Here is a 20,859-nt window from a genome sequence, read left to right as displayed (position 1 = left end):
ACAGTGTGCACGTATAGTATGTTGACCAACATATTAAAGGAGCGTTGACCTAACAATCAGATCGGCGACCACAAATATCACATGTAATTTTCCAAAATTATTTGGTCACATACTATTAATGCACATAACAACACGTGATTTTCGACAGCATACAAACAAACTACATAGATAGAGCTTGTGTGGTTCTTCCACTCAGTTACATTGGTTGTTAGTCATTGTTGCGGTCTTGCTTGTTGGAGATCGTGTAATACAAGTTTGAAATTCGTAGCATCTCTGACTACATGGCGCGTGCGCTATAGATGATACCGACGGCAATGTTGTCGAAACGATCCCCGTTCACACGGATCAGTGAAAATGACTAAAAACGCTGTATTATTCATGTCAGGCCAGTAGTTGGCGATGTCACTTTGTAAAGAAACACTACGTGCCTAAAGACTGAACACGTTATACACATGCGCATGACGTCAGCGTTTTCACAAATTCATGTTTTTGTAATTTACACGGAGATGATGACGGTATCGTTTCCAAAAACTTGCACTTTGAAGCTGTTTTCAAAAGTTTGCGTTTTCATGCCCCCAAAATGCAATTGTCGTGTAAACGAACGACCAAAATGTTATGTTTTGTGATGTTTTAAAGTTAGTAATGGCAATTTTGAAAAACCGCTTCATGAAGCTTCGAAACCTTTACAAATCTTTTGTTCTGAATCAGTGGTTCGTAGCGTGTATCAAACTGCCAGAGTCACGTGATCTCAGTAAACGAGGCTTCGTAACGTCATAATGGTTTCGAAACACTTCGAAATTTCAATGGTTCACCGCTGGGGGCGATGATCTCTGTCAACCCATGAATCATGAGAAGTCACTGAGAACCAATGAACAAGTGTCTGTGGGTTTTACCCATGGATTTACCTGATCTTTGATCAGTTTTATGCATTTTTAGACGTCTGGACGTAAAACTTAAAAACATATAGACACTTGATAATCTTATTAGATGATTAGATAATTGCAATAAAAATAAAAATTTTTACTTTCAATAAAAAATAGATTTGCAAAAGGTGTTTTTATGCATGTTTGGCCTGGGTTTTTTTGCATTTACACTGTTCTGACAACTAGGGGTCACCGTGGAGACGGGTGTCGGATTGTTTCGATACGGCACATTTGCTTCAACTGTTTCAGTGTTTCACGGAGCCTCAATCTGCCCACCACTACTTAAAGTAGGGTTATCCAGCCATGCTTCTGGAGGGCTGCCTTCCTCAGTTCTAACTCTGCTGCAACACACCTGCCTGTTATTTGCAAGTAATCCTGAACCAGCTGATTAAGGTGCTCAGGTGTGTTTGATTTAAGGAGTGCTGGGCAACTCTAGCCCTCGAGATCCACTTTCCTGCAGAGTTTCGCTCCAATCCTAATCAAACACAGCTGAACAAGCCACTCGAGATCTCCAGGATGACTAGAAAGCTACAGGCTGGCGAGTTTGATCAGAGTTGAAGCTGAACTCTGCAGGAAAGTGGAACTTGAGGGCCCGAGTTGTCCAGTCCTGAGTTAAACTCTGCATGTTGGGATCTCTCCAGGAGCTGGGTTGGCTATCCCTTATCTAGAGTGACTTCTTGTGAAGTTTTCTCCGCTATAAATAACCCTGCTCCCGACTGAATCCACAGGCCAACCAATCGCTGGCACAAAGATGGAACACAATTAACCGAGAAGAGCTACAAAATAAACAACAAAGAGAGAACCCTTACGCTGCCGAATGCCAGTCCTGATGACAACGGACTCTACTACTGCTGTGCAAAAAACGCAGCGGGCCAAGTGTGCAGCAATGACAACTTCACTCTCAACATCATAGGTATGTGTGTGTTTTGATGTGAAATTGAACCACAGGCACTTTTTTGTTTCTTTGAGAATCTATAATTTAAGTTTTACCGTTCCCATTATGTAATGAATGGCATTGATCTCCCCCTTGAAGATAAGAGTTTTCCTCAACCAGTGGTGAAGCCAGAAGATTTGGTGGTCCTGAAGAACGAGGAAGCGCTTTTCCACTGTCAGTTCACGGCTGAACCGCTGCCTACCGTTGAGTGGTATCATGAGAACGAGCTTGTGGCCAACAAGAGCCGGTACTGCATTTTAATTCAGTTTTCGTGTAATTACTAGAAATTTTGTATTTTATAAAGTTTGTAAAAGTTACATGGCTCTTAAAATTCAAGCAACACTGAAACATGTGAACTGTTTGAATTGTGTTTTCAAATAGAACAGTTGGATTCTGCTAGTAACAATCCCATTTTGGGATTGCGATTGGAATTGGATTTGGGATTGGATTGCTTTATAGGAATTAATTAAATAGTGACATAATTTGGAAATTCTTAACACTGCAAATTAGCTCACACATTGTGTGAAAATACATCACCCATTGTAGCATTTGTCAGCCACTTGTCCTGTCCATGATGATTGTAATGTACGGATGCATTTCATCTTTCCTACAGTGTCTTTATTCTGAGCAACGGATCCCTCTTCATCACTCAGGTGAAGCAGCGAAACACAGGCCAGTATAAATGTGTGGCACAAGGACCCCGTGGCCCTCCTGTCTCTCTCGAGGCCTCGCTGCGAATCGCAGGTAACAAGCGTAGACTTGTTTGTGTGCAGTTAGACATGCAGTGATGTAGTGTACAGGCCTCTTTGGCCCATAGAATCAAACTTATGTAGGAGCGAGACGTATCAGAGGGATTGTCCCATGACTTTATTATTTAATTTTAAATTCATTTTTATTTTCAAACATGTCAGGGTTATAAGTGTTTAAACGAATGAAATTGAAAAAAGGATTAACAAACCTCAAAGCTTCACTACATAATATTTAAAAACTTTTAACCACCAAATCAATGTCAAGAGAGATGCAGGAAAAAACAGGAAGTGATATAGAGGGAAAACCTGGAGACATTTGTGACCAATTTTATCTATCTATCTATCTATCTATCTATCTATCTATCTATCTATCTATGGTAACATTGTATAATGTAGTGTTAAGTTAAGGCTTGTCTTGAAAGTGGCATAAAAGTTTTTTAAAAGTGCCCCTATTTCATGCAGTGTGTAATACTAGCCGTTTGTGAAAGTAAAAGAGCTGTCAAGTCATCTTCATTTATATAGCCTTTTTAACAATGTAGATTGTTTCAAAGCAGCTTTACAGAGATAAACATATAATTTATGGTAACAGAGATTGTTTTGGCTTTATATTCTTTAATAAAGTTATTTTCCATCTAAAGTTAGTTTTGATTGATTCGCTTCCGTCGCAACAATCATTTGTTATTAAATTAGGGGCCGCTAAGACGACACCATTCCCTCTACACAGACTTTAAACGCGATCCTGTGAGAAACGCTGATGGCGTTCACATGAGCATTTAGAACGGGTTCTATAGTTATGTGCGTTTGAATATATGTGCGCAGGTTTGTAATTCTCTACAAACCAAGCCTAAACAAAGTACTGGGGTTTCCTTATAATTTTTGATACAGAATTTTATTTTATTTGATCAATTCAGGGTAGATGCGCGAAACCAATTTTCCCGACAACACTTTATCTGTAGAGTGGTAGAGGGATCCTCCATAAGGAGAGACTAGTTGGCACTTCAGCACTGCGTTGTCATCGGGTCCAGGCGCAGGTCCTTCATCAGATCTGGATACGGCCTGGATCCGGCAGGCTGCGGGAAAACCTCGGGATAAACAAAGACACTAAAAGTAGCGTAGATGCCATTCTTCTCATGATGTAACGAGTACATCAGGATTTATGGGAAGTGTTCCCGGTTCCGGCTGACCTAATCTATGCAGCCTAACATTAAATTATAGAAGTCTATAATGTGTTATGTGAATGCTAGGTCAAAGAGATGTGTCTAGCTTTGAACTGACAGAGTGTGTCTGCTTCCCGGACAATGGTAGGAAGACTGTTCCAGAGTTTTGGTGCTAAATAGGAGAAGGATCTACCGCCAGCAGTCGATTTTGATATTCTAGGTATTATCAACTGGCCGGAATTTTGAGATCGCAATAGACGTGAAGGACTATAATGCGTTTAGTGCTTTGTAAGTAATCAGCAATATTTTAAAATGTATGCGATGTTTAATAGTGAATAGCTCGATAAAAACTTGATGTGAATAGCTGTGAAGTTTTAAAGATCAAATAATGTTATTGTTTCCTAAAAGAAAGAATCGATTCTGAACTGCTGAAATAAGTTAATTCAAGTAATTCCAGTCTCACTTCCTGTTACAAACCTACATAACAATGTAAAACATTTGCATAATTCCTGTCTATACTTTGACCCTCAAACACTGTAGTTGTATCTGAGACCGAGACTCCAAAACAAAATTAGGAACCTTTAAAATGGCATTATAGGGGCACTTTAAAGGGGTGGTATAATGCCCTTTTCACAAGATGTAAAATAAGTCTCTGATGTCCCCAGAGAGTGTGTGTGAAGTTTTAGCTCAAAATACTCCACAGATAATTTTATATAGCATGTTAAAGTTCTCACTTTTTGAGGGTGAGCAAAAAACACTGTTTTTTGTGTCTGTTCCTTTAAATGCAAATGAGCTGCTGCTTAATGCACAGGGGGCGGAGCTTCAAGAGCTCCTGTCCTTTTACCTCACACACACATGCACTGAACATTTCAAAAACTTTTAGCCTTATGTTCAAACTGAAGTCAGAAAGATAGAGAGACTCAAGAAGAAGTGACAACATGTAGAAGCAACAGGACATTTCTGAATGGTTAGTTGATGAATTTATGTAGCTGATGTGTAGTTATCTTCTAGTCATTAATTAACATATTCTGTCTTGATAATCTATAAATCTTGCTCCCGGGGGCGGGGTTTATGTAAATTGTAGGTTTGGTGATGTCACTAACCCAGGAGGAATGTCGTGTAGTCTCTACCAGCCGTTTGTTGTAGTCCTTAAAAAGAGATTTCTTTAAAAGCAAATATCTCCCTTTGCTTTGAACTTTGAGCGTTGTAACTTTGCAGATGTTGTTTATGCTCAAACAGCAACAACACACTAACTAAAGTTAGAAAAGTGAAATCATATTAAACCACCCCTTTAAAGGAGTCCTTAAGGTATGGAATCGTTAAGTGGAACTTGAATCGGACCCATAATTGATGCATTCCTTACGTTTCGACCCTAATAACAGTCCTGTTGTGTCTCACTGATACTGTATAGAGGACTGGTTTGGTTCTAGTGGCCCTCACATACTGGTGAACTTTGGGATCCTGATGCAGTAAATCTTCAGAGTGATTAACTGTCTAATCCCTTTCTGTTTCCAGCACCTGCTTGAGTGCTTTTACAGGACTGAGCGGCTTACACAGCTCAGATGTCATTGTTTTCACTGAATAAGGGGCTGCTTAGAGTCCATGTTTTGCTCTCAAACGTCTCCATCTAACCCTTTTCTTGTCACCGTTTTCCCCTCAGAAATCGAGGACATGATGCCTATACAGTCCAAGGTGTTCACCGGAGACTCTCTGGAGCGAGTGACATGTCGACCTCCCCGTGGGCACCCGGAGCCAGAGGTTTGGTGGGAACATGCGGGACAGCGAGTTCCACCCACAGGCAGAGTATCCCAGGATGGACTGAACCTGATTTTCAGTCCCACTCGTGGCGAAGACTCTGGAACCTACACGTGTTTTGCTCAAAACAAGGCTGGACTGAGGAAACAAGAGTTGACGGTCACTGTGGCCAGTAAGTCTCAGGCCAGAAACGCACTCAACGCAAGTTTTGCATGTGCCTGTTCTTCTGTTAGTGTACGCAAGGTGTTGACAGCTTTCTTCAAATGTCTGTGCCATTATTTGGATTGTTAACTGATTTGGTCAGCTCTTCAAACTGTTGCTGTGCCATTAAAGTAGTTGACCTGAAAGGGATACCTGTGCTAATAGAGCACTTAAGATGCATTTCAGCACGCAACAAAGCAAACCAAATCAAGCGTGTGTTCCTCAATGCATTTAATTAGCGTATTTCAGTAGCATATGTTTCGGGCCCAACTGTCCTCTACCGAATATCTCACATTCCACCAACTTTTCTTCATAATGGCCAACACTACCTTATGAATGTGATCTTTGACACGAAGACAAGAAAGTCTGTTAGTGTGACACAATCGGACCTTTCAGGACTTTAAATAAATTACTACTCTCAGTTGAAAAACGTCCATTGGAGACTCGTCAGCTGAAGTAACCAGATTTACCTTTTTTAACGGAGTTGAATGATTGGATATACAGAAATAAATGGAATATTCCTTTACCAGATCATTGCTGTAAAAGTGATGTTTAAACTCTGATTCCATGATTCCTGTTGTGATCCTGAACATCTGTTTTGCGTGTGCAGCCAAACCGGAGTGGATCCAGAAGCCTGTGGACAGTCAGCTGGAGGAGGGGCGCGCCGGGTACCTGCACTGCCACGCACGCGCCACGCCTGAACCCGAGGTCACGTGGTACCGCAACACGCAGCCAATCACCGCAGAGGTGAGGGGGACAGTGATGTCATGCTAATATCATATTTGTAACGTGATCTCAAGCTGTGTCCTGAGGCCAGTGAAACCTTTTGATGTTTCTGAAAATGAAGATGTGGTGATTTTTCTACTGGGGAAAGACGATCCTCTGCTGCACAGTAGATCATGAAGCAAATATTAACCCTCATGTTGTTTTCCGGACATTTTGACCTGGAGAGTTCTTTTTCCTGAAATGCTATTGCATTACTGACTTTAGTCACACATGTATAACTATTCTTGATCATTTTTGTACTTTTTGGGTTGATTATTCATACCTTGTTCCACATGTGATGCCCCTGGTGAAAAATGACTGGCCTACAAAAAATTGCTTATGAATCTGTCAGTATGCTGTGTCATTTAACAGTTATTGGATTCAATCTTTTTGTGCACTTGTTTTCTTTCAATTAAGACAGGCTTTGCATTTAGGGGCCAAGAACCAAAGGTGCACAAGCACCTATTGTATCCATTAGTCATGTCCTCCTTTCTCCTCCTCCTCCTCCTCCTCCTGCTGCTGCTGCTCTTGAGTCTATCTCAGCCCATAGAACCGTATGGTAAAAAGCTGTGAAATTTGGCAAACAGATAGTCAGAACATTAACCAGTCAGAACATTAACCATAGCAAATTTGGAGTCTCTACCTCAATCCCTATAGCGCCACCTATTGTCGAAAGTTGCACTCATGTTTATGCTAATAACTTTTGGACTGTAAGGACAACATTCTTTTTTCCCCTCTGATTCCTTGGCTTAAGACGATTAGATTGCTCCCAATGACGCCATTTTCTGAAAAACCTACCTTTTTGAACTCCTAGTTACTCAGATGTTCACAATTTAACCAGATCATCGTCAGAAATATGCCGACAAAAATTATGGAATTCAAGGTGATTCTTCAAAACGTTCTTGAATAACGCACTAACAAATTCGAAGAGTAGGGCAAAATGAACTTGAGCCTGTATCTCTGCAATGTATTCGTTTTCGTATTCTGACCAAACTTGGTGTGTGTTATGGCAACCATGACCTGAGGATAGCTGCATAATTTCGGTGCAGTTCCACCTACTGATCAGGAGATATGAAAAATATAAAATTGCCCATTTTGGGCATCTGCCATTTTGAATTGTCGTAAAATGCTATATTTTACGAACGCATTTGCATATCATTACAAAACTCTGTATGACCTGTAGGTAGTCGAAGAGTTTAGAGACAGCGCCACCATGTGGTAAATTATGACAATCCAAAAATTTTTAACTTTTGATTAATTTTGCCTACTTTATTAAAAATGGTTTTAATTGATTATTAGGGTCCTGCCGACAACATAAATACTAATTTTGCCATGGAGTCCATGAGTCGGCCAAACATCCTCTGTCATTTTGATTTTGACCTTATGCACCTCAGTTTTTGAGTGAAAAAAGTTCACTCAAGCTTGTTCACCAAACAGATTATATCCAATATTTGGCAATAACATGGCATAATAAGAGATTTACAAGCAATTTTTCATAGGCTGGTCATTTTTGACCGGAAACACCAAATTAGGATTTTCAACGCAGCACAAAAATACCAAGTTCTTGCATGAAGCTCTAGATGGTGCAGCCTGATCCTCAACTCAGGTCCTTAACTCATTTGGTAGCGATTGCATCCTCATCTACATAGCTCATCTGATTGATTGCTGTTGTATCAGTGGCTCAACATTCAAACAAATACCGGTAGTGTTGCTGTTAGCAGTCTCGCAACCCTTCACATTCCCCAGCTCCACCTGTATAGATCTGTTACGGGGGGTTATTTCATGTGTTTTACATGCTCACTGCAATGCCATGCCAATCGCTCCGAGAGTTGTCATGACAGTAATGTTGTTATCATTATTAAATGTGCTTAACACACACGCTCTCTTTGTGTTTTGTAAAGGACGTTCGCTTCAAGCTCTTCTCCAATGGAACTTTGCGCATAAATAATGTGGAGGTGTATGATGGCCATGTTTACAGCTGTGAGACCAGAACGGAGGCAGGAAGGCTTATTGCCCAGGCACGGGTCTATGTACTCGGTGAGGAACATTTGTTACGTGCTGATTGTTGTTTGGTAGTGTTTTTTTGATTGCCTGAATGTCAAGGGGGCTGATATAATGCCTATATATAAAACTACACTTCTCACCAAGTTCTCGCTGTTACGGTATCTGTTTCAGAGCGTCTGAAATTCACGCCGACGCCGCAGGCCTACCAGTGCCTGGAGTTCAATAAGGAAGGGAATCTGCAGTGTTCTGCCAAGGGCCGGCCGATCCCCACCATCCGCTGGATCAGAACAGGTCTGCAGAGAAATAAAGATGCAACTTTACTACTTTGTGAATTGTTATCCCAACAGCTGCCAAAATAAATGTGGAATATTGAATAAACCTAATACTTAATATACTAATCTTTATATACAGTGAATCCAAAACATATTTGCACACCTAAGTCATCATTTTCAAGGTGAACATTTCACAAAAGTAAAATTATTTAAACAATTCTGACACTTTGTGATTCTCAACGATTGGTGAAACATGTTCATAGTTAATGTGATGAACTGCACTTGTGGTTACACTGCTAAGACAACTGTGTGATCTTGAGCGAAAGTGATGCATCCAAGTTAGTACTGAGAAAAACTTGCGCAACCCGTCACTTGGTTTCATGTTTTGTTACCTAATGAAGTGATATTCAGATATTTTGCGTGACTTGTCCAGAAATATGTTGATGCCACTGTACGTGTTACAAAAGGTTAAACTAGGGCTGTCAAGATTCCTCGATTAGAAAAAGTACTCGATTAAAAAAAATTCTTACTTGCAAGTTACGCAAAATACCAGAAGTGGCTCCTTCCACAGACAAGAATCCATGAACCGCATTATTAGGCCGTTTTCTAAATATGCGAATTGTTGTTCATCGTGATTTCAAAATAAAAGTTTAAGCCTTCGCGCTGAGTTTGCATGTTTTGATGTCCACATATTGCTCTTCAAGATAATACAGTGGCTGTAGCATCTCTTTCGTAAAGTAGCCAAATATCAAACATTAAGTTAATGAATTAAATGTCGTTTGGCCAATATTAAACAAAGATTTGATCTGCTGTAAAGTGTAACAACACTAGACCGTTGTCGCCATCGGCAGGCATTTGTTATTATACATATTGTACATAAGACAATATATATTGTTTATATTGCTGTATGTATTTTAACAGTGTTGTTCTATGAAACCATATGATTAGTTGCTTTTGATACTTTATTTTTTACTTTATGAACCAAATATTATTGCCTCAATGTATTTGAAGTCATTTTAAATGCTTTAAATTTTTACCACAAAATATCCAATTACTCAATTAATCGTCAAAATAATCGACCGATTACTCGATTACCAAAAAAATCGTCATTGACAGCCCTAAACGAGATATCTAGTTTATGTGCCTTTAAACTCCAAATATCCTTTAAAATTCTTCCCTTTTTAACCTTTCAAAAAAGCATCACTTGTTTGTTTGTTTTATAGCAAACTTTGGCAGATCTAGTGATTATTTTCATCTGAAGCTTAAACTATCTGGTTTAGCAGCAAGGTCCCTTCTCTGGATTCTGTCAACTTTATGTAATTTTCATATGAATATTGTGACAATTGACTTTTTTAATCAGCTGTTAAACGTTATAAAAAACTTAGGATTCGGTGTAAACTCAAAATCATATTTAGGTTATACATGACTGTAGAATTTTAATGAACTTCACCACTTGGTTAAGAAATTGTGTGTCCTTGAAATTGGAAACAACTGGTGCTGGAAAAATAGATTTTGATGTAGTGTGTGTGTGTGCAGATGGCAGTGATATCCCAGTGTCGGTGGAGCAGCAGAAGGGCACACTGCACTTCACCAAAGTCGCACGGGCCGACGCGGGCAACTACACCTGCCTGGCCTCCAACGATCAGCAGGGAGAGATCAGAGCCGTCGTCCAGCTCACCGTCGCAGGTACGGCGGAAACACGACTTCACTCCAACACCAGAGCTAGCTGTGGCTGATAGAACTAATTCATGCATTTCTGTTTTTGGAAATATCCCTTGATCTCCATGTTTTTGTCTCCTTTTTGTTTCCTTTTACTCTAACTCTAGTTTATGTGGCGTTTAAGCTCAAGCCAGAGAATACCACAGTATATCAGGGACACACTGCCGTACTTCACTGTCAGGCCACTGGAGACCCTCATCCCTTTATCCAGTGGAAGAAAAAAGACAAGTTTCTGGAGGCAGACAAGAGCAGGTAAATCACAAACATCATCAAAATTTCGGCTTTCTTGAGTTCAAACTGAAGCGGGTTAATTTGAAATTCATTCGAATTTGAACATTTCAGTGCTGATTCTTCTTGATTATTTCTAATTCAGATTCCAGAAGATGCCCAACGGCTCCCTGGTCATTAATGACGTCAGCACGGAGGACACTGGGCGCTACACTTGCATTGCAGGGAACAGCTGTAACATTGCACACACTTCGGCAGAGCTCTACGTTGTGGGTGAGTCCGACACCCTCCACGTTCTTCAATTGTTAGTTAGGAGCCATCAAATCTGTTGGATTTTATATTTTCTGGATGGGTGTCCATTGCAGCTCCAAAAGATGGAATGGTTTTACAATTTGGCTCATGGTATCAACACCTTTTTATTTTTTTATTTCAAACCCTCTGGCACCACCAACTGTTTTAATTTGCATGTACATTTAAAGTCATTTGATTTCAATGATTTGCTCGGCCACGTTTTTCCAGTGTCACCAAGCACTTATTTTTAATTCCCTCTGGTTATATTTTGGTATTCATCACCCATTTTTCATCATCCAATTCCTTATGGATTAAATACTTTTTTTAAATTATTGAATTCAGTTTCTCTTTAGAATGTGTAAAATGCAAATTGCAAACCCTGCAAATTGCAAACATACTTTTCAAACTTCTATGGCATTCTTTGGCTATTCCCTAAATTTTGGTCCGATTATGTTGAGGCTATACTAGTTAAGTTATTAAAAGCTGTTTTAAAGTTACCTGAGCAATCCCAAAAAACACACGTTTGAATACTTTGTTCCACTCATGACTGAATTAAATTATCTTGAATGCCAACTTTCAAGGTCGACCATATTGCCTGTCTACCATTTTGAATTTTGTCAAATTTAACTGTAAGACACCAAACTGAAAATAAAGATGCAGTCATTAGCGAAATTTCACAAACAAAAAAGGTCTGTTGTCAATAGTTTAGCAATGTATGAAGCACAGCTCACACAAGTCACTTTCAAACCAAACAGTTTTTTGCTGGTCAACACTGCAAAATCTGTGTGACCAACTTGAACTAGTTTCAAAATCTGTGTGAATAAATTCCCTATTGAAATGACTGGGATTTCACTCACTCTTGCAAACTATTGTTGCTGTTGAAGACTGGTGATGTTGAAGTCATGTGATGTGGTGTAATTAATTTTAAGTCTTTTACATTTACATTTTTTTACATTTATGCATTTGGCAGACGCTTTTATCCAAAGCGACTTACATTGTATTCAAGGTACACATTTTACATTTTGTCAGTTCTTGCTTTCCCTAGGAAGGAGCTGGGAGTCTTAACTTTGGCATTTACTTTTGGAGATTTGTATTTATAAATTCATAAAAGTTGTTGATTTGTGAAGATTACCATGATGAACCAATTGTGTAATATGATTATTTTATTATTTTCTGCAATATTTCCAAAACAATTGGACAAAAACACTGGGTAAAAAAAAAAATCATGTCCTGCTGGTCAAACGTGCTAAATAATGGCTATAACTGCTTTAATCCTTTGAACCAATTACAATTGTCCCCTAATTTTTTGGGCTTAACTGCTCCTTGCAGCTGTGTATTTAACCAAGTTTGGTACTCTTTGGTTCTTTGAAACCTGATAAATACTGTAATACAGTTTCAAATGGACAAGCACTTTGAAAGTTCACCCTAAACTAATTTTGGCCTGTCTCGGACATACCAACTCAATTTCCAGATTAAGTTGAATTACAAACTATTTAAGTCTAGTGGCGGCGGTGACTTCAAAGAAAGGAGAGGTACTTGAAATTTTCTGTGTTTTGGTGAGCGTTCAGGACTGTTAGATCCTAATTGAATGTTCATGCCAGTGTGTCACCTGATTCCTAATAGGAGAATATTTAAGTTGGGATCAAAAGAGATTCAGGAGTGAAACCGCTCTCTATCTAAAAACCTGGTGTTTAATGCATGTTTTGTGTGTGTTTGTGGTTATCTACAGAAAAACCAGTGCAGCACTCATTAGCAGATGATGAAAAGACCCCTTACAAAATGATCCAGACTATTGGTCTGTCGGTGGGGGCGGCAGTCGCTTACATCATCATTGTGCTGGGTCTCATGTTTTACTGTAAGCAGAGACGCAACGCCAAGAGGCTCCAGAAGGGGCAGGACGGAGACGAGCAAGAGGTGGAATGTCTCAATGGTGTGTGTGGTGGTAACTTTTGTTAGCATGCAATCATCTGAATAAGAGTGAATCTGTTCTCTGATGCAGTTCTCTGATCAACCCATAGGAGACGTGCAGCAGAACGGCCACACCACAGCAGAGATCCAGGAGGAGGTGGCGCTTACCAACATGGCTGCCACCGGAAACAACAAACGCCACAGCAATCAAGACAAGCTCCAGTTCCCCCGAAACAACCTGCACACGATCACGACACTGGGTACAGAAACTGCCCCAAACCACAGACCTACTGACTAGTGCGCTTTAACATCACGCTAACTCTTTACAATAAGGCTCATTAGTTAACTACCTTAGTTAACATGAACTAAGAATGAAGAATACTTCTACAGCATTTATTAATCTTCGTTAATATTAATTTCAACATTTACTAATACTTTATTAAAATCTTGTTAACATTAGTTAATGCACTGTGAACTAACATGAACAAACAATGAACAGCTTTGTTAACTAACTTTAACAAAGATTAACCAACACAGTAACAAATGTGTTGCTCGTTGTAAGTTCATTTTAGATAATACATTAACTAATGAACCTTATTGTAAAGTGTTACCAACATCACAAGTGTTCAGCCTAAACTAGGCTCATTTGCATTTACCCTACGACAGCGGTGTGTTCACATGCCTCATCGCAGAAAACGAATCGATCTACATTGTGTTCCTCTTCTTGTAGGTAAAGGAGAGTTTGGTGAAGTGCTGCTGGCGAAAGCAAAGGCCAGCGAGGATGAGGAGGAGATGGTTGTGCTGGTGAAGAGTCTGCAAACACGCGACGAGCAAATGCAGTTGGATTTCCGTCGGGAATGTGAGATGTTTGCTAAGCTGAGCCACGCTAACGTCGCTCGACTGCTGGGCCTCTGCAGAGAAGTGGAGCCGCACTACATGATCATGGAGTACAGCGACATGGTGACTACAGCTCCACACTACATATGTCCATCTGTCTGTCCTCACCCTTCATCCCTTCATCACTCGGTCCATCCATCTAACCTTCCTGTCTGTCTATATCTATCTGTCTGTCTATCTGTCTGTTTATCTATCTGTCTGTCTCTGTTGTTCTATCTGTTTATCTATCTGTCTGTCAAGATTCAAATAGCTTTATTGGCATGGTGGAAGAAATCTTTACATAGCCAAAGCATTAATAACACTATACAATACAAATATATTAATAAAAAAAAAAAAAAATATCTGTCTACATGTCGGTCTGTCTGTCTGTCTATCAGTCATCTGTCTGTCTGTCTACACGTCTGTCTGTCTGTATGTCTGTCTGTCTGTCTACATGTCTGTCTGTCTACATGTCTGTCTATCAATCAGCTGTCTGTCTACATGTCTGTGTCTACATGTCTGTGTCTACATGTCTGTGTCTACATGTCTGTGTCTACATGTCTGTCTGTCTGTCTGTCTGTCTGTCTGTCTACATGTCTGTCTGTCTATCTGTCTGTCTGTCTATCTGTCTGTCTACTTGTCTGTCTGCCTGTCTATCAATCATCTGTCTATCTGTCTGCAATCATCTGTCTATGTCTGTCTATCATGTCTGTCTATTGTCTGTCTGTCTGTCTATCTGTCTACATGTCTGTCTGTCTGTCTGTCTGTCTGTCTGTCTACATGTCTGTCTGTCTGTCTACATGTCTGTCTGTCTGTCTGTCTGTCTACATGTCTGTCTACTTGCCTGTCTGCCTGTCTGTCTATCAATCATCTGTCTATCTGTCTACATGTCTGTCTGTCTGTCTGTCTGTCTGTCTGTCTGTCTATCAATCGTCTGTCTGTCTACATGTCTGTCTACATGTCTGTCTGTCTGTCTGTCTGTCTGTCTACATGTCTGTCTGTCTGTCTGTCTGTCGGTCTACATGTCTGTCTGTCTGTCTGTCTGTCGGTCTACATGTCTGACTATTTGTCTGTCTGTCTGTGACGAATGGTTTTATTGTAGTTGTATTTTGAAGTGGGGATTGAAATATTTCCTGAGAAGTGTTTCTCCTGGTCTGGTTTAATTCTGCTGTGTGTGATTTTCAGGGTGATCTGAAGCAGTATCTGAAAGTGTCCAAGAGCAAAGATGAGAAAGTCAAAGTCCAGCCGCTCAGCACCAAACAAAAGGTAATTAATAACTATCCCTTGTCTCTCATATAAACACACACACGCACACACACCAGGACCGAACCCACTCTCTCTCTGCCACCAGGTGTCGGTGTGTCTGCAGGTCGCTCGAGGGATGGAGCACCTGTCCAACCAGCGCTTCGTCCACCGAGACCTGGCCGCTCGCAACTGCCTCATCTCCGCCAAACGCCAGATTAAAGTGTCCGCTCTGGGCCTCAGCAAAGACGTCTACAACAGGTACAGCTAAACACAGCCAGAGCTACGTCCACGACTTCCAGTTTTATGAAATGAGGAATGAAGGATTGTCCTGTAATCTGGGTTTGAAATTAACTTTTTCACTCACCGGCCAATTTGGCTGCTTAATTTAAGTTACCGGTCATTCATATATATATAAATTTGGATTTACATCCTGTCATCCAGCATCTCCTCCCTTCCTCTTTCATCCTCATCACCAAAAATGTGTTTTAGGTGGAGAGATCAATACAGTACAAAGAACTATAAATAAAATAAAAATTAGGATGTCGGAAAATAGCATTGTCTTTTCTGTTGACCAAATGCTTTTTAATATTCGCTATTGCTTCATTGTCGAATGAACAAGCGCTCCGTTATTTGTTGCGTAGAGTCGGGCATGTTCAAGTAATTTAATGTATTTAATATATCATAACGACTCACAAGTTGAGCGTTTGCGCTAAATCTGCGCAGATTTGACTTACATGAACTTCCTCAGCAAAGTGAGTAAACATAAGAATGGTCGTGAACGCCACAGTTGATTTTTACCTGTATTTGGCGGGTGTTCATTCCAAACCCTGCCTGTAATGATTGTGCACTTCGCGTGCACTGCTCCCCCTTGTGGTGACAGTCATCATTGTTTGTGTTTGTGTGTCTGTTTCCACACAGCGAGTACTACCATTATCGCCAGTCCTGGATTCCTCTGCGCTGGCTGCCGTCCGAAGCCGTCTTCGATGACGATTTCTCCACCAAGACGGACGTGTGGTCGTTCGCAGTGCTCATGTGGGAGGTCTTCAGCTTTGGGGAGCTGCCGTACGCTGATCTATCTGATGATAAAGTCCTAGAAGGTGTGGGATAGTCTCGTGAAAAAGTGAGATGGGTAGCAGATATGGTTGTGTTTGGTCCCTGACTGTGTGTGTTTGTGTGTCTGTAGCTCTGCAGGAAGGCAAGCTGAAGCTGTCTCCTCCTCAAGGGTGTCCATCTCGCGTGTTCAAGCTGATGGTGCGCTGTTGGGCCGCCAGTCCCAAAGACAGACTGTCTTTCAGCGACATCACCTGCGCCCTCAGCGATCTGCCCTCCGAAAGCAAAGTCTGAGAGGACCGGATCATCCGTCAAGCCATGATGGAAAAACCCTCCACCACACAAATTCTGATTCAAGTGTCTTGTCTCGAGAAAAAAGACTTGTTTTATTATCAACCATCTCTTCCTTTTTTATATATATATATACTGTATATGTTTAATAAAATGTTTAAGAAGGTTCCTCCAACATTTGGTTTTTAACGGGGTTTGTCTATCACTTCTCAGTTTGAGTTTGCCCACTCAAAACGAAGAAATGTAGAAAATGGTGCGTTTGTAATACCAAACCATGCACTGACCAATTTTATATTTTAGAAGGATTGTCTCGGGAGCCTCTTAATTTATTTAAAAGGTCCTGTTTGTTCAATGTACAGAAAGGTACTGTTTATATGACTTTTTTATGATGTTTATGAGTTAAGCATTTTTTATATATAATTCAGAAGTACTCATAGCAACAACTGTTGAGAAAACCATGTTTATAAAATGACTTTGTCATCGAGTTCAAATTTCAAGTGCCTGTAAAATGAAGGATGTCTTGATTTTTTTTAGTATGCTGTATGTTACGACTTGGAAATGCCTTGAATGTTTTGTTTTTTTATATATATATACATTATAGTGTTTTATTGCTTAGTAAGAGTCCAGTGTTTTATCTTGTAATTGCTACCCACACGTTACATATCGGTTTCTATAAAAGGCCAGAGGTATTCTTGACTCTGGGGTAAAAAGTGAACAAAAACTTCTGTCGCATACTCTGCTGTTGCAATAAACCTTCACTTTTAACAAAGCTTGTTTGATTTCATGTGATGTAATTATTAATTTTATTTAACCAAATGTGACAATGAACATTTAAAAGGGACCTTTTACAAAGTCTTGGATTTTGTTTTTGGGCTCTACTTGAACAGATTTCATGCTTAAATGTTCAGAAACACCTTATTTTTCCCGTATTCTCAGCTATTGTTGCGGCTCCTCTCTTCCCAGTCTGTCAGTAACGCTCTGTTTAGTTCCTGTCTCTATGAAGCCCCTCCTTCTGAAAAGCACGCTTTGCTCTGATTGGTCGGCTGGATCAGTGTGTTGTGATTGGTCGAGCGCTTCGAGTGCGTTTGGGAAATGTCCCGCCCCTAATTACCATAACCGCCAGTTTAATAAAAACACAAAACGACGGCTGCGTCTGAAATCACATCCTCTCTTGAGTAGTTACTTATTTTGAATAAGTAATTACTTAACGACCGCTAAAAAAGTATGTTCTATATAGTTATGTGTGTGTGTGTAGTATGAATGTAATCTGGACGTACTACATTCACCATGTTGTCATTATCATGTGACCTACCAGCGTCAGTTCACTGTCATTCATAAATCCTCTCCTGTAGCCTCATGGGATAGTAAAGTGTCCATCGTATCAGAGAATGTCTAATAAGGGGAGAACTTCCACTCTCAGGAAACTTCCGGCTTCTGAACAGGATGAGTGCAGAATGAATGGAGGTCTATGGCGCTATACCCATCAAAATCCACTTTTCTCAGGATATAATTTTTTGTCTAGTAATTTGAATGTTGAATTCGAAAGGAGATGCAAAGAAATTACACATTGCTGGGTGTTAGATTTTTTAGAGTCACTTATTTGCTTTAAAAAGTCTTTTAAAGTGTCAATGACGTCATACACATCGTACGAACAGAGATACTGCTTTACGGCAATCCTTCAGTCACTTTGGTGCTTTCAGCTCTGCACTTTCTTTTCTCTCGAGGCATCGACAACACAGCTGACACAGGTAAACACACAACACAGCTGACACAGGTAAATACATGAGCTAGAAGAGTTTTTGTTTTGTTGTTTTAAAAGACCATCAACAAGCGGTATCTCTGGTCGTAATCAGTCCTTCACTGACCAATCAGCGTTCATTAGCAGAATGCTAGCGTGTTATGGGCAACAACAACTCAACCTGTAAGAAATCAAAAGGACATAAGTACTCGTTCATTCAACTTTCGGCCTATAACCCATGTTGAACTTGCAAAACCTACAATCAAATCTGAGATTTCTCAATGGCAATCGGGTGAAAGAGACAAATTTAGCCGTCTAGCCCCATAGACTCCCATTCATTCTGCACTCATGGGCGATCGCCCCCAGTGGAGCTCTGGTGGAACTACAACCACAATTCGGTACAATAGGACTTAATAGGGAGTGGCCAGGCTCTCCGTAGACGGGCTCTGATCGTATCCACACTTCAGAATCTCACTGGTAGTAGTAGGTAGTCCGGGTACGTTTGCCTACTCTTTTATGAGTCCTGTGAATTCAGACACTTCTTTACAGCTAACTTAATCAGCCAGGCCCCGCCCCCTTAATTTGCGTATGCCTTGGGCGGGAATTATTTAAATGAGGAATATCGTGACGTGTTCGTACCTGGAAGAAACTCAAGACTACAATAGAGGCGTTTCAGGGAGTTCAGAAACAGTGACACTGATATAGAGAATAACTGCCTTTGCAGAGCTCAAACAGCAACATTACACACTAAAGTAAGATGCAGATGGAAAAAGCATAATAATTCCTCTTTAAAACCGGTTAACTGGCTGACAGTAAGTTATCTTATTATGTGCACATAAACTCAGGGTCACTACCATGGCTGTACCGTCCTCTCCTCATCTGACATGTTCAGACAGGACAGTAGACTTCCATGAGTTGAGCTCTCTGATTCCCTCTGGTGGCGGTCGAGTTTGCACTTCTCATTCCACACTGAAACTGCAGATGGACTCTGAAGTGCTCATGTTCAAAGAAGTGAGGGCTGGAGTTTCTCGTTCTCTGAAGGAAATACATTTGTTCTTGTTCATGAGCCAGTCAAGTATACATTGAAAATCAACTTTTTAATGTTGTTTATATGCCTATGTGGTGTTTTTAATATGCTTTAAGACAAACCATGTGTAAATTCATAAGTCGACAGCATTGCTGAGTGTTTCCTCCTTAAAACTGCAGTGAACCAAAGACAGTCTCAAAAACACGCTTTGAAATCGCTGGTGTTTCTGACGTCACAAACTACCTTGTAACCAATCAGATCAACGTGTGATCGTCAACCAGTGGATCTCTGAGCTGAGTGAGTGAGTGGAGGCGGGGCTCATTTGCATATTAATAGAACCGCGCATACTAAATGAGGCAAGGGTGTCGAGTTACATTCAAGATATTTTAAGAAATTAAGTAATTTCAAGGAAAAATACAATTAAATGTGTAATTTTGGTGATCAAAGATGAGTTTTAAGGGATAAAATGATTGACTACAGGGGGACTTTAAGTGTCATCTTCACTTGCCAGACCAGCATATATGCCTTGATTTAAACCTTCAAACCCTATTTCTGCAGTGCATAGTGAGTATATTGTGAACACTGCCATGGCAGCTCCTGCTGGTACAGCCACACCATCATCAGGCTGCACTTGTATTCTCTCTACACAGCCATTACATTTACATTTATGCATTTGGCAGACGCTTTTATCCAAAGTGACTTACATTGCATTTCAAGGTACACATTTACATTCTTATCAGTTCTTGCAAACGCCAGTGCCCTACTGTTCGAGCTACAGGAAAGTCCTGAAAAGATGTTTTACCAATGTTTTTATATTATTTTGTAATAAGGCAGAAATTTTAAAGGGATAGTTCACCAAAAAATTTAAATTCAGTTTTTGTCATCATTTACTCACCCTCATGTTGCTTCAAACCTGTATGAACACAAACGAAGATATTTAGAAGAAATACTGTCAGTCAGTAACCAGACAGTTGATGTATTGTATTTTTTCCTACTATGAAAGTCAATGGCTACCGTCGACTCAACTGTTTGATTACCAACATTCTTCAAAGTATCTTCTTTTGTGTTCAACAGAAGAAAGGAACGACTTGAGGGTGTGTAAATGATGACAAAATTAGCTTTTTTGTGTGTGAACACAAAAGTGTGCTACTTTAAGTGTGCTATTCCTAAATCAGCATTTTTTTTCTACTAGCCTACAATTGTTGCACACTACACTTCTAAAACTCATATGACGGCTCCCCCTGGCGGTGTGGAGGATGTTTTATTCAGAATCTAGTTAATGTGTTTCCAACATACAATTTAAATGAAACATGATTAAGAAATTTAGACATAGTTATTCTTACATTGTTGTGCTATATCGAGTATTATACTTTTTTTGCAGTACTGTTTTAAAGCCGTTAGGTGGTGGTGTCGATCAAATGTGGACAAGCATATTATAGGCTTGTGTGCTTCTTATTTTAAGAGAGCACATTTCTACAGTGTGTGTAGGTTCATGCCCTTTCCCCACACACTATAGTCTCAAATAACTTGGCAATATAGGGCTTGCCATGACAAAGCTTCTGCAAGTGATATTATAAAACGAATTATTTATAGTAAATAGGCGTTTAACACTTAAATAGCTGCATTGATCATTTTAAGACAGAAGCACTGAGCGCTATCATTGTCCTCCCCCTCCGTGTGTGTGTGTGTGTGTGTGTGTGTGTGTGTGTGTGTTTCTATCAGGGTG

At 40.1% G+C, this 20,859-nt stretch overlaps 1 protein-coding gene across 1 annotated transcript in view; it reads left to right on the top strand.

The window, feature by feature from the left end:
* The window catches only part of ptk7a (protein tyrosine kinase 7a), a 44,847-nt gene extending 27,712 nt beyond the window's left edge, over positions 1-17,135 (top strand). The window contains exons 4-20 of the mRNA XM_079889660.1: positions 1,652-1,836; positions 1,957-2,104; positions 2,471-2,601; positions 5,424-5,690; positions 6,330-6,466; positions 8,386-8,521; positions 8,660-8,779; positions 10,297-10,446; positions 10,587-10,731; positions 10,853-10,980; positions 12,728-12,928; positions 13,017-13,166; positions 13,637-13,866; positions 14,968-15,048; positions 15,134-15,285; positions 15,946-16,124; positions 16,211-17,135. Coding sequence (XP_079745786.1) covers positions 1,652-1,836; positions 1,957-2,104; positions 2,471-2,601; positions 5,424-5,690; positions 6,330-6,466; positions 8,386-8,521; positions 8,660-8,779; positions 10,297-10,446; positions 10,587-10,731; positions 10,853-10,980; positions 12,728-12,928; positions 13,017-13,166; positions 13,637-13,866; positions 14,968-15,048; positions 15,134-15,285; positions 15,946-16,124; positions 16,211-16,371 — 2,701 coding nt within the window. The 3' untranslated portion in view covers positions 16,372-17,135. The remainder of the gene's footprint in view (positions 1-1,651; positions 1,837-1,956; positions 2,105-2,470; positions 2,602-5,423; positions 5,691-6,329; positions 6,467-8,385; positions 8,522-8,659; positions 8,780-10,296; positions 10,447-10,586; positions 10,732-10,852; positions 10,981-12,727; positions 12,929-13,016; positions 13,167-13,636; positions 13,867-14,967; positions 15,049-15,133; positions 15,286-15,945; positions 16,125-16,210) is intronic.
* Positions 17,136-20,859: the final 3,724 nt, after the last annotated feature.

Source organism: Squalius cephalus (assembly GCF_949319135.1).
Source record: "Squalius cephalus genome assembly, chromosome: 13".
Lineage (NCBI taxonomy): Eukaryota > Metazoa > Chordata > Actinopteri > Cypriniformes > Leuciscidae > Squalius > Squalius cephalus.
This window is presented reverse-complemented; position numbering and strand designations above follow the sequence as displayed.